The sequence below is a fragment of the Ranitomeya imitator genome, chromosome 4 (assembly GCF_032444005.1).
Source record: "Ranitomeya imitator isolate aRanImi1 chromosome 4, aRanImi1.pri, whole genome shotgun sequence".
Taxonomy (NCBI): domain Eukaryota; kingdom Metazoa; phylum Chordata; class Amphibia; order Anura; family Dendrobatidae; genus Ranitomeya; species Ranitomeya imitator.
The window spans coordinates 62853876-62881533 of NC_091285.1; the positions used below are offsets into that span (position 1 = coordinate 62853876).

Below are 27658 nucleotides of genomic sequence, written 5' to 3' on the forward strand. Positions count from 1 at the left end.
TTTTTCCACTATTTGGCTGGAGACGGGTGGAAAGACACTAATAGGAAATTTAAAAAAAAATTTTCAACAGGCTGCACTATTTGAAAAAAGGACAAGTTATTTTACAGTATGAGGCAGTGACAAACCATGAGCTGAATACAACCGGCTGTGGCTGCACACAGACTACAGGGCGAGCTGCGCTCACACGGAGACCGTGCAGACAGCCGTAAACGGCGCTGCAAGGCCCAAAAACCCCCCTCTAGGTTATCCTATCTAGTGTTTTTCCACTATTTGGCTGGAGACGGGTGGAAAGACACTAATAGGAAATTTTAGAAAAAATGTGCAGCAGGCTGCACTATGAGAAAAAAAAGGACAATGGATAGAACTGTGTGAGGCAGTGTGAACCCCCCCTGAGCTGAATACAACCTGATATATGGCTGCACACAGACTACAGAGTGAGCTGCACACACACACACACACAGAGACCTTGCAGAACGCTGTTAAAACAGTGCTGCAAGGCAAGAGCAAGGTGAACTGAACAGTGAACACAGCGTTTGCTAAATTAGCCTTGGAAAAGCAAAATAAAGCAATTAGCTATCTCAACTGGCCCTCAGTTAGAACACAGCGTCCTGTCCCTAACTGAAATCACAGCAGAGTGAGCGCAAAATGGCGGCAGCGTTTTTATAGTGCAGAGTGACATCATTTCAGCAGCATATCACAGCCTTGCCAGTACTTACATGCCCACCATGCTAAACAGGATGTGCCCACACTTCCATTCATTCCTCATTGGCTGCTGCGTGCAGTTTGAAGACTGGGAACTTCCGATTCCGGTATCCGATACGCGGGAAGTAGGGAAGTATCGGAATTTGGTATCGGAATTCCGATACCGCAAATATCGGCTGATACCCGATACTTGCGGTATCGGAATGCTCAACACTAACCACGAGTGTGAAAGCACAACCAACATTCAAAAGTGACCAAAACATCAGCCAGAAAGCATTGGTACTGAGATGTGGTCTGTGGTCCTCACCTGAAGAACCACTCCTTTATTGAGTGTGTCTTGATAATTGCCAATAATTTCCATCTGTTGTCTATTCCATTTGTAGAACAGCATGTGAAATTGATTGTCAAACAGTGTTGCTTCCTAAGGGTATGTGTGCACTTTCAGGATGGCCGGCGGTATCGTCGGAGCGGCTTAGCCGCTCTGCGGTAAGCCCCACCCCCTTTTCTAGGACGCGATGATGCCGGATGTGTTCATAGCACACATCCGGGATCATCGCTCCCCACCATAGGGCCCTGTGCTATATCTTGCGGCGACGCAGCGTCGCCGCAAGATATACGGACATGCTGCGATCTGAAAAGACGCGCAGCATGTCCGGAATCGCAGGGCCGCCGCGTGCGTGTTACCACGCATAGTGGAGACGGGATTTCATTAAATCCCCTCCACTATGCTGTAACATCTGGACGCTGCGTGTCTGATGCTGTGGCTCTATGCAGCGTCAGACATGCAGCGTTTCCTGCACGTGGACACATACCCTAAGTGGACAGTTTGATTTCACAGAAGTTTGATTTACTTGGAGTTATATTCTGTTGTTTAAGTGTTCCCTTTATTTTTTGAGCATATATATAGATAAAAAAGAACACAGGAGCACATGTGCATGAATCTAGGCAGTGTGAAAACACAAACAAATATTCAATATAGATTACACTTCTCAAAAATATTTTTTCACAAATTTTTTCAAAATTTTTTTTCCAGAATACTTACAGTAATAGATGAAATGAAGGTTCTTAGCGCATAAATTTGCCAATTCATGTGTGCCCATACCATAGCAAGGTGACCTCCCTCTGATGGGTCCTACTCTACCGTACATGCCACTTTTGGGCCACCAGCCTACAATTATGGACAAAACATGTCACTCTAGGGCTAAGCCTACAATTTATGGGCAGGTAGAGCTGATTACGGCCACATGCAAGGTCAATGGGAGGAGTGCAAGATCAGCCAGGAGGCAGCCAGCATCCAGTGACTAAATAGAGAAAAAAAAACAACCAGCAATCCTAATATGAACACGTGGACGCTGCAAAACTGCATCATATAGATAAAAAAGAACAGAGCAGCACATGTGCATGAATCTAGGCCATGTGAAAACACAGACACATATTCAATATAGATTATACTCCTCAAAAATATTTTTTGAATTTTTTTTTCATAAAACTTACAGTAATAGATGAATGAAGGTTCTTAGCGCATAATTTGGCCAATTCATGTGTGCCCATCAACCACGGTAGGAGTGCTGGGTGTTTTCTTTTCTCTATTTAGTCACTGGATGATGGCTGCATCCAGACTGTTCTTCCACTCCTCCCATTGACCTTGCAGGTGGCCGTAATCAGCGCTACCTGCCCATAAATTGTAGGCTTAGCCCTAGAGTGACATGTTTTGTCCATAGTTGTGGGCTGGTGGCCCAAAAGAGGCAGATAAGGTAGAGTAGAACCCATCACATGGAGGTCACCTTGCCATGGTTGATGGGCACACATGAATTGGCCAATTTATTTGCTAAGAACCTTCATTTCATCTATTACTGTAAGTTTTATGAAAATATTTTTTTTTTTAATTTGATTTGTGAAAAAATATTTTTTGAAGTATAATCTATATTGAATATTTGTCAGTGCTTTCACACAGCCTAGATTCATGCACATGTGCTGCTATGTTCTTTTTTATCTATATGATGCAGTTTTGCAGTGTGCACGTGTTCGCATTAAGTGCTGGTGGTTTCTTTTTTCTCTCTCTCTCTATATATATATACAGTATATACCTCAACAGTCCAATGTAAATCACAGTGGATGGCAAAATGCTAATTGCCAGGGGAGAACTATCAGAAACTCTGTAAATACATCATATGTGAGGTCCGAGGCATCTGAATATATATTTTGGTTGTAAAAAATTTAACTTACAATTGTACTTGAATGCAAAGATAGATGCCAAGAAGACTCACATATTTAAGATGAAAGTGGATGCACGTGTTGCCAATCACAGCACCATACTCTGGGCAGATGCTGCTAAAAGAAGACATAGTAGTGGTACAACTAAATGCATTATTGCTCACCCTAAGGCCGGCGTCACACTAGAGAGTTTTACGGACGTATGCGAGGCGCAAAAACAACGCATTGCACATGGACCAATGAATCTCTATGGGGCATCTCCTATTTGGCGTATATTACGCATCCATATTTTACGGGCGTAGAAAATCACAGCATACTGCGTTTGTCAGTGTATTGCGCAAAAAATCCGCCAATGAAAGTCTGTGGGTGCGCAAAAAATACGGATTACACACGGACCAAAAGTGTGACTTGCGTAAAATACTCAAGAGTTCAGCAGGTGACAGGAAATTCGCCAAGCCCTCAACCGGGAAGCTCAGACATGCAAATTAGCTGAAAAAGCCAGGCAGACATCCCAGAAGTCTGCCGCACGCCTCCACAGAGTCTCCTGCATCATGGCCAATATAATTAACTAGATGGTGGCCCGATTCTAATGCATCAGGTATTCTAGAATATGTATTTATGTATGTATATAGCATCCACATAGTATATAGCACAGGCCACATAGTATATAGGAGCCATGTAGTATATAGCAGACAAATACTACGTGGCCTGTGCTATATACTATGTGGCTGCTAAATACATACATATTGTAGGATACCCGATGCATTAATACAGGCCATGCAATATATAACAGTGGCCACGCAGTATATAACACAGCCACGTACTATATAACACAGCCCACGCAGTATATAGCAGCTAGGCAGTATATAACACAGGTGACGTAATATATAACACAGACCACGCAGTATATAACACTGGCCACGTAATATATAGCACAGCCCCCCAGTATATAGCAGCCACGTAGTATATAGCATTGCCCACGCAGTATATAGCAGCCACGTAGTATATAACACTGCCCACGCAGTATATAACAATGTCCACGTAATATATAGCATAGCCCACGCAGTACGTAACACAGCCCACGCAGTATATAACACTGCCCATGTAGTATATAGCAGCTACGCGGTATCTAACACAGCCCACAGCAGTGTGGGCACCATATCTATGTTAAAAAAATAAGTAAAATAAAAAATAGTTATATACTCACCCCCTTGGATTCACCAAAGCTCCGGCGATACGCGCGCGGCTGCAGCCATCTTCCGTTCCCAGGATGCATTGCAAAACTACCCAGATGACTTAGTGGTCTCACGAGACCGCTAAGTCTTCTGGGTAATTTCGCAATGCATCGCTGGGAACGGAAGATGGTGGCCGGCGCGAGCGTATCGTCGGACATAGGAGGGTGAGTATAGCAGGTTGTTTTTTTAATTATTTTTAACATTAGATCTTTTTAGATCTTCTTATGCATAGGCAGCATCAATAGTAAAAAGGTTGGGGACACACAGGGTTAATAGCAGCGGTTACAGAGTGCGTTACCCGCGGCATAGCACGGTCCGTTATCGCCGGCATTAACCCTGTGTGAGCGGTGACTGGAGGGGAGTATGCGGGCGCCAGGCACTGACTGCAGGGAGTAAGGAGCGGCCATTTTCTTCCGGAAAGTGCCCGTCGCTGATTGGTCGTGGCTGTTTTGCCGCGACCAATCAGCAACTTGGATTTCCATGACAGACAGAGGCCGCGACCAATGAATATCCATGACAGAAAGACAGACAGACAGACAGAAAGACAGACAGACAGATGGAAGTGACCCTTAGACAATAATATAGTAGATGTCGAAATGCTGCTGGTCCTGGTGCAAGAGAGGCCAGAAATATGGGATCAGCGAGATGCCCATTATTCCAACCGGGCCAGAAAAGAGGCGGCATGGAGAAGCATATTTGGGATCCTTATCCCAGAATATGAGCAGTGGCCACGTAAGGTCCAGAGGCAGATAAATAAGTACACTCATATTTCTCTATGAATAATATTGCAAACTGCATTACCTTCATGAATTTGGGCCTTTTGATATTTTCATTAACATTAATCTCATTTATTTCTATAGGACCATTAATTACATGGTGCTGGACATGAGAAAGGGGTTACGTACAGAGTTTTATAGATGTCGTTAACATTAAACAAATGTACAATGACATACTGCTACAGAGGGGAGAGGACCCTGTCCTTATGACCTGAAATTCTATGTATTTTCCATTATATCGTATTGTGCTGTTTGTGCTTACAATCTTTATGTTGATGATATTTTTTAACAAATGCAGGTTACTAGGCCACATTAAAATCTGTTATATCACTGACACATTGTGGTACCACTGTGCACAATGGCCTTATACATTATTTTTTTCGCTTTCATTGCAGTGGAAGATGTTATGAGACGAAGGCGCAGCATACGCGACCAATATAGGCAAGAAAGGCAGCAGCGGGCCAGGAGTGGGGCAGCAGCACCTACAAAAAAAAGGAAATATATTTATTATGACCAACTCTCATTTTTAGATCCCAGTATGGATCGTAAGTAAAAACATAAAGAAAAATTACACATATGTTTTATAAAGGTAAAATTTGAATTTATCATTCATTATTATCATACTTTACAAACAGAACACAGTTAAACCTCACTGAGAGGGAGACCGGCTCAGACTCGGAGGCCCTGATAGATCTGGTTGGGGAAGGAGAAGAGGTGGCTGGCCCATCTTTTCATCCTTACAGTGACATCCCTCCTGCAACATCTTCAGTTGCACCACAAGATCCAGCAACAACTGGCCAAGAAGCTGCACCACCACCCGCAGCAGCACCACATCCAGGAAGTCAAGATGATCCAGGAAATAGTAACAGCCCAACTGTTCCACTGGAGACATCCCCACAGCCTGCTGTCATTTCCCGCCGTGGCTGCAGAAGGAGAGAGCTGCAAGAAACTCGCAGAAATGTGGACATTGTGGTCCTTAATTATTTGGCCAGGGCTGCACAGGATGATGATGAGGAGGCCTATTCGAGGAACCTGACCCGGTACCTCCGTCCCATATCCCATGAGGTGAGGCTATGTGTGAGAGAGTGTTTTCAAATACTTATTGATGCATGTACCCCATCAAATGAACCCTATGAATTATCTGAGTTCACTGAGAGGTGGCAGCTGTAAGCACGTAACGTCCTGTGCCTTCCATCATCTCAACAGGTGCATGCTCAACAAGTATTTGAAGCACCCCCTCCACGTGTGCCTACACCTCTACCCATTCCCACCCAAAACTCACCAAGGCCAGCACATTACCATATGCCATCATACCATCAAGCTTCCCAATATGGCCACTTGTCCAGACCCAGTGTTGGAGGCTGGTCCCAACCTGGGTTTGGACGACATGGCCACATTGGGGGGTTATGATGCAAGGCCTTATTTTTTAACTCATGAGGGCCATACTCAAAACCCTTATTATAGCCAATACACAACTGGCCATTATGAGCAAGGGCATCATTTTGAGCAGGGACAAACATCATACACACAGGATCATGGACAATTGGCACAACAAAGGCCACCTGACCAGGACCCTGAGCTTCCGCCATCACCTCCACCAACCTACAGAAATCTGTAATGAGAATTGTTTTATGATAATTCTTTTTATTTTTGTTTCTAAACGTGTTTTTCTTTGACTCTGCTGTGATAGCACTTTGTTATATTTTTCTAACAAAATGGGTTATGTCCTGATTTATGAAAAAAACGTATGATATTAATATGGTGTAAACCAAAAAAGACTTTTGCTATAATAAAAAAAATATAGTTTGTTGGACACATCATTACAACATCATACTCAATTAATCAGTTGATAAACATCTGTTACATACGTCAATGAAACACACATAGTAAAGTAATTTAAGTAATTTATGCATTTAAAAAAAAAAGATATATATATAATTGTCTAAGGGTTTTTCCGTCTGTCTGTCTGTCCTGGAAATCCCGCGTCTCTGATTGGTCGAGGCCGCCAGGCCTCGACCAATCAGCGACGGGCACAGCATGGCGACGATGATGTCATAAAGGTTGCCTCGACCAATGAGCGACGGGCACAGTCTGCCGCGAATTCGACTTGACCGATCAGCGATGGGCACAGTATCGACATAGATGTCATAATGGTTGCCATGGCGACAATGATGTCATAAAGGTTGCCTCGACCAATCAGCGACAGGGCACAGTCTGCCGTGAATTCTGGAATCATCATTGTCCATATACTACGGGGACATGCATATTCTAGAATACCCGATGCGTTAGAATCGGGCCACAATCTATATATATAATTGTCTAAGGGTTTTTCCGTGTGTCTGTCTGTCTTTCTGTCTGTCTGTCTTTCTGTCTGTCTGTCTGTCTGTCCTGGAAATCCCGCAATCAGCAATAGGCACAGTATCGACATAGAAATCCCGCGTCTCTGATTGGATCAGCGACGGGCACAGCGACGATGATGTCATAAAGGATGTAGACATCCCGCGTCTCTGATTGGTCGAGGCCGCCAGGCCTCGACCAATCAGCAACGAGCACAGTATCGACGTAGATGTCATAATGGTTGCCATGGTGACGATGATGTCATAAAGGTTGCCTCGACCAATCAGCGATGGGCACAGTCTGCCGCGAATTCTGGAATCATCATTGTCCATATACTACGGGGACATGCATATTCTAGAATTCCCGATGCGTTAGAATCGGGCCACAATCTAGTCTAGTATATATATATCTACTATATAATTGTCTAAGGGTCACTTCCGTCTTTCTAGAATATTTTAGAATACCCGATGCGTTAGAATCGGGCCAACATCTAGTATATCTATATATATAATTGTCTAAGAGTCTGCCGCGAATTCGACTCGACCGATCAGCGACGGGCACAGTATCGGCGTAGATGTCATAATGGTTGCCATGGCAACGATGATGTCATAAAGGTTGCCTCGACCAATCAGCGACAGGCACAGTCTGCCGCGAATTCTGGAATCATCATTGTCCATATACTACGGGGACATGCATATTCTAGAATACCCGATGCGTTAGAATCGGGCAAACATCTAGTATATCTATATATATAATTGTCTAAGGGTTTTTCTGTCTGTCTGTCTGTCCTGGAAATCCCGCGTCTCTGATTGGTCGAGACGGGCACAGCATGGCGACGATGATGTCATAAAGGTTGCCTCGACCAATCAGCGATGGGCACAGTCTGCCGAGAATTCACCTCGACCAATCAGCGACGGGCACAGTATCGACGTAGATGTCATAATGGTTGCCATGGTGACGATGATGTCATAAAGGTTGCCTTGACCAATCAGCGACGGGCACAGTCTGCTGTGAATTCTGGAATAATCATTGTCCATATACTACGGGGACATGCATATTCTAGAATACCCGATGCGTTAGAATCGGGCCACAATCTAGTATATATATATATCTACTATATAATTGTCTAAGGGTCACTTCCGTCTTTCTGTCCTTCTGTCTGTCTGTCACGGATATTCATTGGTCGCGGCCTCTGTCTGTCAAGGAAATCCAAGTCGCTGATTGGTCGCGGAAAAAAAGCCACAGCCAATCAGCGACGGGCACAGTCCGGAAGAAAATGGCCACTCCTTACTCCCCACAGTCACTGCCCGGCGGCCGCATACTCCCCTCCAGCCGCCGGTAACACAGGGTTAATGCCGGTGGTAACGGACTACGTTATGCCGCGGGTAAAGCAGTTCGTTACCGCCGCTATTAACCCTGTGTGTCCTCAACTTTTTACTATTGATGCTGCTTATGCGGAATCAATAGTAAAAAATCTAATGTTAAAAATAATAAAAAAACAAAAAACCTGCTAAACTCACCCTCAGTTGTCCGCAGAGCCGGCCGCCATCTTCCGTTCCCATCGATGCATTGTGAAATTACTCAGAAGGCTTAGCGGCCTCGCGAGACCGCTAAGTCATCTGGGTAATTTCGCAATGCATCCTGGGAACGGAACATGGCGGCAGCCGCGTGCTCATCACCTGCGCCAGATCCGAAGGTGAGTATGTTAGAACTACAATGGGCCCTCGGATCCAAAGGTGAGTATGTTTATTTTTTATTTTTTAAACTGTGACATACGTGGCTTGGCAATATACTACGTGGCTGGGCAATATACTATGTGACTGGGTGATATACTACGTGGCTGGGCAATATACTACGTCACTGGCCAATATACTACGTGGCTGTGCAATATACTATGTGGCTCTGTGCTGTATACTACGTCGCTGTGCAATATACTACGTCACTGAGCAATATACTACGTAGCTGGGCAATATACTACGTGACTGGGCAATATACTACATCACTGGGCAATAGACTACGTGGCTCTGTGCTGTATACTACGTCGCTGTGCAATATACTACATCACTGGGTAATATACTACGAGGCTGGCCAATATACTACGTCACTGGGCAATATACTACGTGGCTGCACAATGTACTACGTGGCTGGGCAATATACTATGTGGCTGGGCAATATACTACACGGCTGGGCACTATACTACATGGCTGGGCAATATACTACGTGGCTGGACAATATACTACGTCGACATGCATATTCTAGAATACCCGATGCGTTAGAATTGTGCCACCATCTAGTATATACATAAATATATATATAAAAAAAAATTACAACAAAGAAACAGCATTATCTTGCCAGGGAGTAGCTCCCTGAAGAGAAACAAAATAATTTGTAAAAATATTCCTAACTTTTATGCCAGAAAGGGGACGCTGCGGAGAGAGGACTTGTGTTGTAGGCCTACCCACATTAGCCAGCATGCCTTCAACACTGCCAGCTGAGGAGCACTCATGAATTCTTGTGAAGTTGTGTAGAACAACACAAGCTTTTATGACTTCATTTACATTTGACTCACTCAGCTGAATGGCAGACTGGAGAACACACCATTTTGATACCTAAATGCCAAAGGCGCACTCCACCAGTCGCCGTGCCCTTGAAAGTCTGACATTAAAGACACGCCGCCGGTGGTCAAAGTTGCACCAGGGATAAGGCCTCATGACATGCCTGGTCAATTGGAAGGTCTCATTTGCCACAAGTACATGTGGGACTGCTTCAGCATTGGAGCCTGGGAGTTGTCGTAGCGGTGGGATGTCCAACAGGTTTTCACGTAGTCACCGACCCATAATGGACGCATTGAAGACTCTAGAGTCTCCAGTTCACCCATAGGCCCCAATATCTACAATTATAAACCTGTAGTTACTGTCAACTACAGCTAACAGAACTACAGAGAAAAACTGCTTATAATTATAAAATTGGGTGCCCAAGATCGGCGGCTTACGCACCCAGATATGTTTCCCATCTAGTGCTCCAATACAGTGTGGAAATTGACAGCAGTCAGAAAAACCACGGGCTATTTTCAGCCAATCCTCCATTTTGGGCTCCAGCATCACAAGTTCATGTAGTTTGTCCCATATTTGAACACATGTATAACGCACAATGCCTGAAATAGTGGACCGCCCTATGAGAAATTCAAGATGTAGTCCCGCATAAGATAATCCAGTTGACAGGAATCTGAAAGCAAAATAAAATTCAAAAAATTAGCTGTGTTACAATGCTTTTAAAAAACCCTAGTAAACCAAGGTAGTAGTAGTAATATGAGGATCAAAAAAGGCAGGAGACCAGTGTACCTTCCTAAATTTACACTGGATACTAACATTTAACATTTAATACATATTTGTATATGATTTATACAAAATACATTAATATAATTTAAATAAGATGCTATGAAAATAAAAATAGGGAAAAAAAACATCATCAACATACAGTATGTGAGGATGGTGAATACATACCGTAAGGTAAGGAGAAGACTCTCCTCTGCGGATATGCATTTCCGCATCCTGGTATCCTGATACGTAATTCCTGGACATACTGTCTCCAACAAGATATCAAAGGTGGGTATTGTAATGGACAGTGCTGGAAGAATTTGTCCGGATGAATATAGCCGGTGAAAATGCCCTTTAGTGAGGCGTTGCTGCAAAAGTGGATGCACCCACATTCTTCTTCTTCTCCTCCTTCGTGGATCAACTATCACGGGGTATGGCTGTCCAAAGCGGCGTGACAAGACCTAATTGAATAACCCCTGCTGAGTTGGTGTGAATTGCAGGAGGTCACACATGTTGCCCAAGTACGACCAAAACACCTACACAAGCACAGCAGCAAAATGGCCATATGGGAGGGTTCCACCTGTTGTAGAGGCCTTAAATAGGGTTTATGCTGAAGATTTAAATTATTTTCAGGTCTCAAAACCGTTAAATGTCCATTTTGTAAGGTTTTGTGAAAAAAAACGCAGTACGGATGCCATATGGATTACATACGGGGGTTAACATGCATAAAATACGCAGACACACCCTGCCTACGGATGACATACGGATCACTGTTTTGGGTTCATTTCTGCGTATTACGCCTGTAAAAAAATGGACCATATTTCCCTATGCTGAGTGTAATGCCGGCCTTAAGGTACCATCACATTAAGGGACGCTGCAGCGATATAGGCAACGATGCCGATCGCTGCAGCGTCGCTGTTTCGTCGCTGTGTGGTCGCTTGAGAGCTGTCACACAGACAGCTCTCCAGTGACCAACGATGCCGAAGTCCCCTGGTAACCAGGGTAAACATCGGGTTACTAAGCGCAGGGCCGCGCTTAGTAACTCGATGTTTACCCTGGTTACCATTGTAAATGTAAAAAAAAAACAAAAAAACCATACTTACATTCCGGTGTCTGTCCCCCGGCCTCAGCTTCCCGCACTGACTGTGAGCGCCGGCCAGCCGTAAAGCAGAGTGCAACCTTTTTTGTACACAGTGTTGTACAGACATTATCAATTTCCCCAGAGTAGAAATAGTATAATGGGGCTCTGACACCGATTCCACTACTGACAGCCAACCAAATGTATACCCAAGTAGTAGTCAATGGAGCTCACTAAAAACAACACCATCGGCTAGTCTGCCAGTCTGTGACTGGGGTGCAAAGGTAATTGGAGATTCATGAATTGTTCATCTTAATGGAAGTTAGGTGGTCTACACTTTCAGTGGAAAGCTGTCAGGACACCACCAGCAGTGTTGAAGACACGTTTTGAGAGAACGCAGTCTGCTGAGCATGACAAAGCCTAAAAACCGTGACAGGCTAGCTCAAGCCACTCTTCCATTTTCGAAGACCAAAAGGGTCCAAAAATGCACAAAATGCTAAATATAATATACTGATGGAATTGAGCTGAGTGATTGACAGACCGCTGTATATTCTTAGACTCTCTTGTAACAGGGTTGGTGCCACAGAATTGGAGGATGGCTGACATTGTACCAATATTTAAGAAAGGTAAGATGGTGGATCAGGGAAACTATGGCAAATCTGACATCAATATTGTGAAAAGTTTTTGAGGGCAATATAATAGATGACCTGCAGAGATAGATTGCAAAGAATAATATAATGAATGACAACCAGCACAGATTCATAAAGAAAAAGTCTTGTCTAACCAACATGTTGGGTTTCTATATGGAGGTAATTGAAAATCTGGAAGTAGGTAATGTGACTGATGTGATTTATCTGGACTTTGCAAAGGAATTTGATACTGTATCACATAACAGCCTTACACTGAATCTACAGAATCAAGAACTGGGGGAAAATATGTGCAGATGGGTAAGGAATTGGTTAAATGACAGGAAACAAAGAGTTGCAATAAATGGTATGTTCCCTAAATGGGATATAGTCAGCAGTAGGAACCGCAGGGATCTGTGCTAGGACCGATTCTTTTTAACCTATTCATTAATTTCCTTGTGGATGGGATTGAGAGTAAAGTGTCAGTGTTTGCTAACACCACCAAACTATGTAGGATATTAAAATCTGTCCTTGAAATTGCAATATTAGTTCAAAACGATCTGGATAAGATGACTAAATGGGCAAACACTTGGCAAATGAGATTAAAGTAGATAAATGTAGAGTAATTGCAATCCTATTGCTGCATATACATTAAATGGGGTTATACTTGAGACTACAGAACAGGAGAAGAACTTGGGTATTCTGGTTACAAGTAAGCTGAGCAACAGTATACAAATGCAAAGGCCTAACACATGACTTATTCCTTACAAAGACTATACTGAGGGCTAGGGGAAACTCATTATGGGTGGGAAAGAGGCGATTCTGGCAGTTAAATAGGAAACGGTTCTTTACAGTTAGAGCAGTCAGACTGTGGAATTCCATACCACAAGAGGTAGTAATGGCAGACACCATAACAGCTGGATGATTTCCTCAGTACAAATAATATTGTGAGTTATAGTTAATTTAGTGACAAAATGTATAAGTAGTGAAGGATGGTTAACCTCTTTACCCCAAGGGTGATTTGCATGTTAATGACCGGGCCAATTTTTACAATACTGACCACTGTCCCTTTATGAGGTAATAACTCTGGAAAGCTTCCATGGATTCTGGTGATTCAGACACTGTTTTCTGGTGACATATTTAGCTTCACGATAGTGGTAAAATTTATTTGACATTACTTGCGTTTATATGTGAAAAAAATGGAAATTTGGTGAAAATTTGGAAAATGTCGCAATTTTCCAACTTTGTTTTTTTATGCCCTTATATCACACAGATGTCACACAAAATACTTAATAAGTAACATTTCCCACATGTCTACTTTACATCAGCACAATTTGAAACCAAATTGTTTTAATTTAGGAAGTTATAAGGGTTAAAAGTTGACCAACGATTTCTCATTTTTACACCACCATTTTTTTTAGGGACCACATCACAGTTGAAGTCACTTTGAGGGGTCTATATGATAGAAAATACCCAAAAGTGACACCATTCTAAAAACTGCATCCCTCAAGGTGCTTAAAAACACATTCAAGAAGTTTATTAACCCTTCAGGTGCTTCACAGGATTTTTTGGAATGTTTAAAAAAAATGAACGTTTAACTTTTTTTCACAAAACAATTACTTCAGCTCCAATTTGTTTTATTTTACCAAGGAGAACAGGAGAAATTAGACCACAAAAGTTGTTGTACAATTTGATCTGAGTACGCTGATACCCAGTATATACAGGTTAACCACTGTTTGGACGCATGGCAGAGCTCGGAAGGGAAGGAGCGCCATTTGACTTTTCAATGCAAAATTGGCTGGAATTGAGTTAGGACACCATGTCGCATTTGGAGAGCACCTGATGTGCCTAAACATTGAAACCCACCTAATTCTAACTCCAACCCTAATCCCAACACACCCCTAACTACAACCCCAGCCCTAGCTATACCCTAGCCACAAGCCTAACCCTAATCCCAACCCTAACCCTAATCTCAACCCTAACAATACCAATCCTAATCAAAACCCTAAGCCTAATTTTAGCCCCAATCCTAACCCTAACTTTAACTTTAGCACCAACCCTAAAGGTACCTTCACACTGAACGATATCGCTAGACGTTGCAGCGTCCTGGCTAGCGATATCGTTCAGTTTGACACGCAGCAGCGATCAGAATCCTGCTGTGATGTCGTTGGTTGGAGCTAGAAGGCCAGAAGGGCCGCGCTTAGTAACCCGATGTTTACCCTGGTTACCAGCGTAAAAGTAAAAAAAAACAAACACTGTGCTTTCCAGCCGCTGCGCTTACACAGTGCAGAGAAGCACAGCGCCGGAGGACAGACAGCGGAAGGTGAGTATGTACTGTTTGTTTTTTTTACTTTTACACTGGTAACCAGGGTAAACATCTGGTTACTAAGCGCGGCCCTGCGCTTAGTAACCCGATGTTTACCCTGGTTACCAGGGGACTTCGCATAGTTGGTCGCTGGAGAGCTGTCTGTGTGACAGCTCTCCAGCGACCACACAGCGACGCTGCAGCGATCGGGATCATTGTCTGGATCGCTGCAGCGTTGCTAAATGTGAAGGTACCTTAACCCTAACTTTAGCCCCAACCCTAACTTTAGCCCTAATCCTAACTTTAGCTCTAACCCTAACTCTAATGGGAAAATTGAAATAAATATTTTTTTTTACTTTATTATTTTTCCCTAACTAAAGGGGTAGTAAAGGGGGGTTTGATTTACTATTTATAGTGGGTTTTTATGTTTGGCTGCTGTTACACCCTAAAAAATGCTTTTTATTGCAAAAAATGTTTTTGCATCAACATATTTTGAGAGCTATAATTTTTCCATATTTTGACCCACAGAGCCATCTGAGGTATTGTTTTTGTGGGACGAGTTGACGTTTTTATTGCTACCATTTTTGGGAACATTACATTTTTTGATCGCATTTATTCTGATTTTTGGGAGACAGAATGAGCAAAAACCAGCAATTCATGAATTTCTTTTGGGAGGGGCGTTTACACCAATCCACGTGTGGTAAAATTGATAAGGCAGTTTTATTCTTCGGGTCAGTACGATTACAGCCATACCTCATTAATAAAAATTTTTATGTTTTGGCGCTTTTATATAATAAAAACTATTTTATAGCAAAAATTATTGTTTTTGCATTGCTTTATTTTGACAGCTATAACTTTTTTTTGCTGATGATGCTGTATTGTGGCTCGATTTTTGGTACCATGTTTATTTATATCCATATTTTTTATCACGTGTTATTCCTCTTTTTGTTCGGTGGTATGATGATAAAGCAATGTTTCTTGCCTTGTTTTTTATGGGGTTCACTAAAGGGGTTCACTAGTGAGACAGTTTTATAGGTCGGGTCGTTACGGATGCGGTGATACCAAATATGTGTACTTTTATTGTTTAAATATTTTTTTCATTCAAATATTTACTTAGTGATCACATAAAATATAGATTTTTTATTATTATTTTTTTAATAATTTTACAATTATCTTATTTTTTTAATTTCGTTCTAAGTTTTACACTTTGTCCCACTATGGGACAATCATTTTGTGCAGGCTGATCGCTTCTACAGCATGCAGATCTGCGCATGACAGGAAGTCTCTCAGGACTGGAGACCTGCATTTCGTCATGACGACATCAGGTCTCCTTGGCAGCGATCGGGATCCTGTGTCATGCCGCAGGGTCTCTGATCCAAAGGCAGAATAGCTGTGTTAGGAGTCGAGTTCCTGCCGCTGCACAGGGGGAATCTCGATCCGTGTCTGCTGCGGTCTCCTATTCTCCTCCAGCCGCAGTGGAGCCTGCTCAGCGGAGACATCGGTCCCAGCGTTTGACTCAAGCTGATACTGTGCTCTTGGTTACTGCTGTCTTTCCAGGCTCTGCCTTTGTAGCCAGCATTGATAAGCAGCAAGCAGATGTTTCAGGGACTAAGTCCTGCTTTTCCCATACTGAGCATGCCCACGGGGCGACCTCCCATTGGAGGTCGTGGGTCACATGCTCAGGTCCTTTTGTGACTCCTATTGAACCATCAGGAAGGTCCCAGAGTGCTACAAGTATAAAAGGTTTGCATGCGCTAGTGTAAACCTATTTTTATGTGTGTGTGGATGTATGCCTGTCGATAGATGAAAGCTCCGACTCATTCCCCTTCGTAGAGTTGTTAACTGCTCGCGAATGGAGAAGCTACCTAGCACCTGACAGTGCTATCTCACACCAGAGCACAATCTGTGCAGTAATCCTTTATCCTGACAATCGGTCAGTGTAGGGTGGGAACTCCTGCTTGGTCTCAGCTGCTGACTCGGCACAGGGCTCAAAAGCCACCAAGGGTCATAGTCATACCAGGCACCAGCTTAGTGGGGGTGAATCTCAGGGATCCCACTAGCGTCTTCAGCTGCACCCTGTGACTGTTAACTGTGAAGCAACAGAGATCGCTTCCTTTCACACTGGGTGAGGTCTAAACCCACGTGTGAGTAAGCGTCCATCTGCCATTACTAAGCAGCAGGTACCATCTCTGCACGGTGGACCCCGGGCTGCGAACGCACCTCATATCTACCTCTTAATTGTTTGGTGCATTCCGCTAGCCCTAACAGGCTGTCAGCCCCTCTGCCAGCTCCATCATGTTTGATCACAGTTTTCTGGGGGTTAAAGTTCCGAGAGCGGTCCGTTACTGCTCCTGGCACTTAGTGCTGGATATCAGCTCACACCCGGCCGCAATCAGCTGCACTCCCCCTGTGAGTGCGGCTGATCGCACATGATGTACTATCCCGTCCATGGTCAGACAGGTCCAGGGCATATGGACGGGATAGTACATCTAATGTCATAAAGGGGTTAAACATGATAGACCTAGGTCTTTTTTTCATTCTATTTAACTATGTAACATGAAATTAGCTAAAATCATTGCCAGCAATCTTACATTTTCCTTATTGAGCAGCACATCTTCAGAGTACTATATTGTTTTAATAATTCGACTCATTGCCTTACTTTTCAACTTGTTTTGTTTTGTGTGATAGAAATTATTTATTTCATATAAAATAATAATAAACGCTACATTTTAATTACAGGAAAAATTGATAATTTTGTTGCCACATGCCAAATTTTAAATATGTATTATTAGAAATTATCTGATGTGCAGTACCAAGTACAGCGATCATCATTGAAGACTGCGGATGCTCTGCATTTGTTTATTGCTGCTGTCAAAAAATGTATTGGATTCAATCATTGATTTATTTGTTTTTTTGGGAACTTGTAAAATGTATTAGATAGTAGTAAACCTCTTTAATATGATTATATCCATGAAGCTAATTCAAAGTTGGAAGGGTCAGTCTATAACAAAGCAAATTTTTGCACCTTGTGACAGATAATGATTGGTGATAAACACGTTTCTAATAATTCCATGACATGTAGATGTGTTAACAGCCATGAATAACTTATATGAGATTTGTAGAGGTGGGTTGAAATCATAAAAATATGGTTACCTTTTCCTAATACCTTGCTACTCAAGTCATTGGCTGTGTCTGATATTATATCTCAGCCCTTTTTACTCCCACACTCTCCAATAACATTTCATACTGCTTTGGGTTAATAACTAGTAACAAGTTGTATAGATCAAACTAATGACTGCATTTATTACACCATGCTGAAATTATATGTAGGCACAATATCACACAGCCGTTGACTTCAAAATGTTCAATCTTTTTTTTCCATACAACAGTGAAAATGTAACATATTGTAATATTAATATTGAATCCATTTCAGTTCACATGACCAGAGCAACGTCCATTTCTTCATCAGTGAGATATCATGGTTTGTCCAAGTTTCCTAACGGGTCTCTGCTAATTCTATGCCAAAACTGGCTGTGGATATCTTCCTTTTAATCTCCCATAATGCCTCATTCGATTATTGTCAATGCTCTCCAACCGTGTACTGTCCCTTCAAACATCTAATTCCCTCAGCTGAACAAGTCAGTTGAGTCTTTGCCTTGCAGAAGGAAATCAAAGAGCAAAAAAGGGGGAGAAAACCTCCTTCCGCACTACACAGTTTTTCATCAAAATTAAGATGGATTGTTGAAAAAGAAAAGGAAAACCTATGGCATGTGAAGCTTACTACGGGTGACTGGACACAGAGATCTTACTGGAGATTTTATCAGCACGGAAGCATGGCTTGGCTAATCTTCTGGATGTACTACGTTGCTTCATGGTAAGTAGAAAAATTAACTTGAGACATATGTGTATGATACTTACATTTACAATCCTGCACATAGAGCCATTCTAAAGAAACTTATATGAATGTAGATCAAAATAAATATTTAATATATCCATATGAACATCCATATGTTCACAGGACAAAAGGTTTTGGAGATTCTTCCGTCTATGACAATGTTTTCTCAGAAAATATAACTCGCATCTTAGATAGATTACTGGATGGGTATGACAACAGACTGCGTCCTGGATTTGGAGGTATTTTTCTTTTGAAGGGCAAAATACTATACTTTTATTATAGATCGAACGCTCATATTCGTTCTATCATTGTATTTGTACTGTCTGTTAATATTTTTGTTAATTTTCTTTGCTTTTCTTTTTTTGAACCAATCATCGTTTTATGCAAATGAGAGCATTTCATTTAATCACAAATATAGTTTTAAACAAAAATTTCAGGTCGCGTCACTGAAGTCAAAACTGATATATACGTAACCAGCTTTGGTCCAGTTTCGGATGTTGATATGGTAAGAGTTTCATTTTATTGTTTCAGATTTTTTCTGCATGTTGGGTAAAATGTATCTCATAGTAAATAGTTGTAGTTACTGTGTTAGTCCCTCATGTTATAATGCATCGGCAGTGCTTAAGCAAACTGATTAGAACAGATTACTTAGTATAATCTTCTTGTCAGTATATTCTAGAGAAGGAATTTGTGCCCTATTTCTACAAATGTGCTTTATACACAAACGTTAGTTGATCAGAAATTGGTAAATGATTACATAACACAACAATATTAGCCACTTTATCAAAAAAGTAGACTAATAGTAACTATGCTATCATCCAAAGAAAAGAAGCATGGAGATAAAAGTAAGGAGGGGAAAAGAAAAGATTGTTTACATAATGTAAATATTCATGAATCAACATACCAGATCCATGGAGTCGAAATTTGAACAAACCTCCTTTTGTTTTTAAAGTTTTCAAACTTATATATCAAGCTATAATAGAGATTGTCTAAATAAGACACAAACTAATGCAAAGAGACAAACTAGAATAGTCATTACATGCAACATACATTAGGCCTTACATTATTTGGATTCAATGAAGAAAATAAGAACATGTGCTTTGGTAATACATTGATTTAATCTTTACTTTATTATGTAAGTTTTTACATTTAGATTATGGTGAATGTAAAATTGGCATTACTCCCAATGTCCTGACTATATCCAACAAACATAAAAAATCTACCTTAAGGTTAAAGAAGGAGAAATTAGTGCAAATTCATGGTGTATATTTTGTATGAAAGATAATGATAATTTATTCAAAAAAATAAATGTAATATTTCCTTAACTTAACATGCAACATGTTACCTATTTGATGATCAAAAATGATCTTTATGCAGGAAACTAATTTGATACACAGCATGAGCCATTGAACATGTTAAGTTTGGAAGTTGAGTTACAGTTTTACGGCAGTTTATCTTGATGCAGTATGTTAACCGTGTCAAGTTGGAAAATATGAGTAAAACTAGACGGACAAAAGAGGGCAAAGTAGAGTGTAATCCAGACAACAGGAGTTTATAAATGTGTAAACTGGTCTTGTTGTAAGCACAACACTTAGGCAGACCTAGAAATAAGGGGTCAAGATGTTGCAGATTGCAGGTTGGCAAACCCAACTTTGAAATGCATAAATGTTGAGAATCAGATGTGCCGCTCTGCTGAATTGATACCGATATCCGAAGACACAACACTTGAAATTGTAAAATAGAAAATGCACTTTTATTATCAATGCACTACGAAGTGTACTCACTTCTTCATCGGGAGAACAGGTCTTCTCGTCTCCTGATGAAGAAGTGAGTACACTTCAAAACCTGTGGAGAATAAAACCACATTACCTGTTCTATTTTCTCTGTGTTTTCTGACATAAGTATCCAATGAGAAAATTGATGCGCAGCATATCCATTTCTCCACTTGAATTGGAAAATTTGCCATCTCTAAGAAGATTTTTGAATTTGCCATGCAGTCATATTTACTCAAGATCAGTCATTCATAAGATGTTCATTGGTGGCCATTGGTGCAAGTAATGGGAGGTATCGGTATAGATAACAGTAATGTGAGGCACAACATTGGACTGACTATAACGAGGCTTAAGGCAATGAAAATCAAAACATAGTCCAATTGTGATCATAAAAAACATTGAGATTTGTGTTAGAGAATGAGTATTTGCTCATGGGCTCAAGATTACAAAAATGTTGGTCTACATCAAAGGGATTCCTAACAAAATGTGTGAGAATACCTAGAAAGTAACACATTCTAGGGTGTAAGTCATGAAAAAAGCCCAATGAAAGTGTATAAAAAGATGAGATTATAAATACTAGATTGGTGCTTCTTATACTTTTTCTATGATCAAAATTCATGCCAGTAAAATCTTATTGTAATCTCTAATAATATAAATATATATATTTTTAAAATTAGGATAAAATGGTAAATGCTTTTTTTCTATTGATTCATACAGAATTGATAGAAAAAATGCCATGTTCCTTTAAAGAATTATTGCAATAATGTTCTACCGTATACTGTGCCATGAAGAAACATGATAGCGTGGCATCCTGAGAACATATGGCTGTGTCGTGTAGAACCAAAACTGCCTCCATTTTTACAATATATTTATATATTTTTTCCACATAACGGGACCAAATTATATAGTGAAATGTGTTATGATAGTATAATGTACAGATTTACATAATTAATTTGATAAAAAGTCAATAGTTTTCGGAATATAAAGCACAGAATAATAAAGCTTCCTTGTTCTTTATTTTAGAATGTGTTACTGACTTTTTTAAGTATACATTTGCATATAATTATTCTACAGGTTTTCAGCTAATTTGCCTTAAAACATTCAAGCCATTTTGTACTGCTTGATTAAGTTTTTGCTCAGCGAGACGTTAAGTAAAAGACTCATTCCCTCTCCCCCTGTCATAGCTTTTTTAAGTAACTGCTTAATGATAATAGGATTAAAATCATTAAGCAGTGACACAAGTGTGGCTAACATGCTAGTTAAGTTGTCTATTAAATTACTGGGTCTGGTGTTGTGGCCTGAAACCTTTAATGGTCTTAATTTTCCTCTAGGAATACACAATGGACGTTTTTTTCCGGCAGACATGGATTGACGAGCGACTAAAGTTTGAAGGCCCTACAGAAATTTTAAGATTAAATAACTTAATGGTCAGTAAGATCTGGACTCCAGATACATTTTTCAGAAATGGAAAAAAGTCAATCTCTCACAATATGACAACCCCCAATAAACTTTTCAGAATCATGCAGAATGGGACCATCCTCTACACAATGAGGTGAGCAAATTGTATCTCAAACAGCTACTGTAGGTCTGAGGCGAAACAATTTGTATGCATTTAAAATACAGATTCTTTCTGTTTCCATTTGACATTTTCACGTGATACATACTAAATCACCCGTAAATGTCAAAGCATAACATGATATTAAACTTCAGCTGACCCTGATAATTAGTGTTAAAAGACAGACTAAAAGTAGGTCATCTGGAAGCATCTCATATTGTGGACCACCAATTAATTCATTTAGTAGAGGGGACATTTGGCCTGTTTGAAGCCTCAAGTAATGACAAGAACTAGCTATGATGGCCAGCATAAGTATAGTGGTGCTTCAGTGAACATCGGAAGCCACAGAACAGCCAGATGACTTAACTCTTCCAAGGCCAACTGTTTAATGTTAAATTAAAAGCTGAAAACTTTTTTTTCAATTATAAAATATAATACATGTCACTCTTTTCTCTGATTAAAATTGTGAAATGTTTTTGAAACATGCAATACCTATTTTTACCATTAGTATGAGTATAGTAGTTTCCACAAACAACATTTAAGGCTACTTTTACACTAACGTCGGTACGGGCCCGTCGCAGTGCGTCGGGCCGAGGTACCGACGCATACTGTGAAATAGAATCACAATGGGGGCAGCGGATGCAGTTTTACAACGCATCCGCTGCCCCATTGTAAAGTCCGGGGAGGAAGGGGTGGAGTTCCGGCCGCGCATGCGCGGTCGGAAAAAGCGGAACCGACAGACAAAAAAACGTTGCATGGAACATTTTTTGTCAGGACGGACTGCAAAAACAAGACGCATCCGACGCACAACGGATGCGACGTGTGGCAATCCATCGCAATGCGTCGCTAATGAAAGTCTATGGAGAAAAAACGCATCCTGCGGGCAACTTTGCAGGATGGGTTTTTTCTCCAAAACAACGCATTGTGACGTGCGTCGAATGACGCAAGTGTGAAAGTAGCCTTAAACTAGTCAGTAATAACACAGCACTTTACAGACATTATTGGCACTGTCTCCATTGGGGCTCACAATCTTGAATCCCTATCAGTATGTCTTCATCAATTTAGTTAAAATTTAAATTGTTTTATAAAAATACATATATTTTCAAACTACCAAAACACTGCTTTTGTCAAAGAGCTTTAAAATCTGTAGAAGATTATGGCTCAGTTTGTCTTTATTAATATTCATTTTTCTACAGATAGATGTTTTGATTTTCAGCAAATTGGGCTGGTTTACATTTTGAAAAATTCAAATTTTATAATATATTTATATACTAACAGGCCCACACTTTTAAACCAATCCTATCACAGAGAATTTTCATTTTTGCACTTTTTTTACTCCCTATTTTCCAAGAGCCTTGTTAGATCTTAAAGGGGCATAGTGTGTAAAAATAATTGCAAAAAAAATAAAAATAAAAATAAAATAGAAAAAGTCATAAAGAACGAAGACAAAACTAAAGAAAAAATGAGACACTGCCAGTCTAAATAGAAAAAAATAAATAAAATTAAAAATAGCAATTTAACTTCTCTTTTACTTTGCATTTTCCCCCAATATCAGCGAGAAAAGAATATAAAATGACATTAAAATTAAGCCCCTAAGTATTGAAAAAAAGGTAAAACTTACTTAAATATCCAAACAAGATTTTTTAGTGCCATGAAAAGTGTTTGTATAATAAAACCTGAAAATGTGCCTGGCTCTGAAAGGGGGAAATGGCCGAGTTGAACTGGTTAAACTATCATAAATATGAAGATATTGTATGATTTTAATAGCACTGACCTAGTATAAAATCTGATTTATGCCATCATTACTTTTATTCCAGGTTGACCATCAAAGCAGAATGCCCTATGAGGTTAATAAATTTTCCAATGGATGGACATGCATGTCCACTCAAGTTTGGCAGTTGTAAGTAAAATGAATGCATTTTTGAGAACTTTATTGTGGCTGTACAATGAGTGGATCAATCGTATGAGAAGTGCATCTCCAGATGGTCTCAATAAACAGCTTCAGTTTGGCTGCATTCTGTGATCCCCCACGCTCCTCCTTTCTGCATCTTTGGGTTGTGCTTGTTTCCGTGTTTTGCTGACCCCTGAGAGAAATCTGCTATATAGGACCATTGACTTGGATGTGTTTTGACCTGAATTGATTATGACTATTACATCATAACATTATCTTTTATATTCTGTTGACTTACACCCCGATATATTTTTTTACTCACATCCCTATTTTTCTCATATTGAGATTTATAGGTTCAGTCACCTCACCTAAATAAGTGAATCTAATTACATTGATTATAGATATAAATGTATGTATCCCCTGTGTTTATCGGTAAAACCACCTTCCGAAGCTATAAAATCAGTGGCTGATTGACAAATGACATTGAGAGTTTGCTTATGGGGGAAGTAATAATAATACCAACCCTAGGTGGAAGCAAACACGACACGTGCGTACGGTGAATCACCTCTGCATCCCAATAGCATGGAGGGAAACTCCCCAATGATTGCATAAATTGACACTCGGTGCATGTGCGTGGTGAACCGCAATTGCATTCCACCAACACAGGAAGTGGATGCCGGGATTACCTAGAAGAGCATTACCTTGATGGCTCAAAGGAAGGGGCTGCTGTTAGGTGTGAGTATGGTGGACACTGATTCCCTGACTCACGCTGATGGACACTATTCCCACACTGTCTTTCTGATCTTTTACTCTGAAGATATAAGACAAGTCTTGATCTTTCCATGCCAGTATATTCTCCTGATGAACCAAATGGTGCGGAAAAGGCATCAAGAACTAGACTATGCATACTGGGCTTTCTTTGTTTGTGATATAATTACAGTGGTAAAGGAACATTAATCCTAAAAACTGGAACTTGGGGATATGTGCAATTGGGGTATGCAACCTAGCTACTAATGTGTACAGAAACCCTTTGGGTGCATATATTAAGGCACTTCTCTTTCCCCAGAATTAGGATTTCATTACCCTATATTTCACCTGGACTATGTGCAAGATTGAATATTGACATCTGCCTGTACCTTGTTATCTCTCTTTTTCTTGTGGTATACTTGTGAATTGTGAAAACTATTTTTGTCTGTTTCTCGGCTATACCAGCTTCCCTTTGGTACAGTACATGTACCATATGATATATCAGAAGCAGAGTGCCATGTTGATCTGATTATTAACATATGCTACCTTACTGCTAAGCCTACTGTACCCTGTATCTTTTCAACAGGGTAATAGAGGGATAGGGAGGGGTAGCCATTGAAGAGTGGGGGCACCACTGCTCAGGAATAGGGTGCCAACCTCCGCTGGTAAGCAGTGAAGCATTAGTAGTATACTAGAACAATCTTGTTTCTCGCCCCTCCCACCTCACTACACAGATGCTTTTATGTGGATCTTGGTGTGGTGATTGTGGTTTTTGGGTTACATGCATAATATTTTAAACAATTAACACTAAAAGCTAATGTTTTATACGATTTATCTTTATAAAAATTTAGTACGTCATTCGATGATTCAGTCTCAATATTAATAAGACATAACTGGTCAAAAAGCGTCGGTAGATTACCAGGGACCCTATAAACTGTACAATCCTGAAACTAAGTTTTTATGAATGTTCTAAATAAAAGTGAAGCTTTAGTCATATGAATATCTGCGCTGGAGACAACCTTTTTTTTCTCAGTCTCAATATGTGGTACTTTTCTACTAATACACAGTGATTTTTTTGGGCTGTAGAATGATATTTTTTACTGACACATCTAAATGGGGTTTACAAAACTAAAATGGGCATACTCATTTAATTCAACTCTCAACACTTCTACTCCAATGCTGTCTGATGCTGCATTAATTTCCACTTCCTGCTGTGGCTATGAAATCCAGTCATAGACACATGTGACCATATTATCTAGTGCTTGGTTACAATGATAACATAATATAGCCAGTGATTTGCTTCTAGAGTGATATGTCCCTCTGTCAACACATTAATCCCACAGAAGAAAATAAAGACCAACCGGCAGATAACATGGCATCATCGGACTGAGAGCACCGGGAGATCTGTGCTTTTTTATTTTTATTTACCTCTCTAGAGCTGTTTCAAAGCACCGCTAGACCAAAGGAATACCATCTTATTTCCTCTACCCCTTGAGTAATTTAAACTTCCCTCTTTTTGGCCCAAGGTGCCATGTTTTTGTGTGTAGACGATGACCTTTGACTTGTCTGGTTTATTGTGATTTTTACTATTGACCATCACTTTAATATTGTTACTTTGTAAAATTTGCTAATTTCACAATAAATTATTGTTGCTCGTTGTTGTGCTGAGAATTTCTCTCACTTAATGTTATAAGTCTTTCTGTAATTTTTCTTGCTACACTATCATGTGTAGGCTGTTCAGCAATCAGAAATATGATATTTAAAAATAAAAAAAAATGAAAAAATGTTGTTGAACAACCAATTTAATTTGACATCAGAATTAATCTATAATTTTAGTACTGCAGTTTGAAATATTATACTAATACTTTTACAAATATTTGGTCTGATGACCAATTGTTGTCTCAACTTATTTTTCAATTTTTTTATTAAAATTTCTAGGATTGGTGGTGGTCCATTATGCATCTTATTTGAAAGGATAGAGCAGCATAAATATATTATAAATTAAGCCTAACTGGATTAAGCTCTGGACACACTGGCTTTGTTTTTATAGGATCTATGAGGGATATGAAAGATTAGTTAAGTCAGATTAGATGTGTTGTGATATATTATAGTATGACCTTTTTTTCAATGTACTTATTGTGGATCCATGAGTAGCCCATTATAGGATCAAAGAGTGAATCCATCTAGAGCAGAGTTGAACACTAGCATATGCTGGAGCAGATAATGTTTCACATATGATTACTTTAGAATTTGTTCTGGAGGCTAAAGTATAACAAATGAAAGGGGGCAGGCAACATTAAAACCCTTATACTAAAAGTTGAATGCTTGCTAAAATTTATAAGCTATATACAGTCATGGCCAAAAGTATTAACACCCCTGCAATTCTGTCAGATAATACTCAGTTTCTTCCTGAAAATGAGTGCAAACACAAATTATTTGGTATTATTATCATCATTTAATTTGTCTTAAATGAAAAAAACACAAAAATAATTGTCCTTAAGCCAAATTGGATACAATTCCACACCAAACATAAAAAGGGGGTGGACAAAAGTATTGGCACCGTTCAAAAAATTATGTGATGCTTCCCTAATTTGTGTAATTATCAGCACCTGTAACTTACCTGTGGCACCTAACAGGTGTTGGCAATAACTAAATCACACTTGCAGCCAGTTGACATGGAATTAAAGTTGACTCAACCTCTGTCCTGTGTCCTTGTGTGTACCACATTGAGCATGGAGAAAAGAAGGAAGACCAAAGAACTGTCTGAGGACTTGAGAAACCAAATTGTGAGGAAGCATGAGCAATCTCAAGGCTACAAGTCCATCTCCAAAGACCTGAATGTTCCTGTGTCTACCGTGCACAGTGTCATCAAGAAGTTTAAAGCCCATGGCAGTGTGGCTAACCTCCCTAGATGTGGACGGAAAAGAAAAATTGACAAGAGATTTCAATGCAAGATTATGCGGATGTTGGATAAAGAACCTCGACTAACATCTAAACAAGTTCAAGCTGCCCTGCAGTCCGAGGGTACAACAGTGTCAACCCGCACTATCCGTCGGCGTCTGAATGAAAAGGGACTGTATGGTAGGAGACCCAGGAAGACCCCACTTCTTACCCCGAGACATAAAAAAGCCAGGCTGGAGTTTGCCAAAACTCACCTGAAAAAGCCTAAAACGTTTTGGAAGAATGTTCTCTGGTCAGATGAGACAAA

General features: G+C 40.3%; 1 protein-coding gene across 4 annotated transcripts in view; it reads left to right on the plus strand.

Moving 5' to 3' along the window:
- The first annotated feature begins 17855 nt into the window (after positions 1-17855).
- Positions 17856-27658, plus strand: part of GABRA6 (gamma-aminobutyric acid type A receptor subunit alpha6) — a 48693-nt gene continuing 38890 nt past the window's right edge. For 2 of the 4 annotated variants that reach the window (XM_069763786.1, XM_069763787.1), the window contains exons 1-5: positions 18176-18464; positions 18609-18724; positions 18923-18990; positions 21589-21809; positions 23630-23712. In XM_069763786.1, coding sequence (XP_069619887.1) covers positions 18424-18464; positions 18609-18724; positions 18923-18990; positions 21589-21809; positions 23630-23712 — 529 coding nt within the window. In that variant the 5' untranslated portion in view covers positions 18176-18423. Of the gene's footprint in view, positions 18465-18608; positions 18725-18922; positions 18991-21588; positions 21810-23629; positions 23713-27658 lie in introns of those variants that run through there. The other 2 variants (XM_069763785.1, XM_069763788.1) reach the window with 2 other exon arrangements.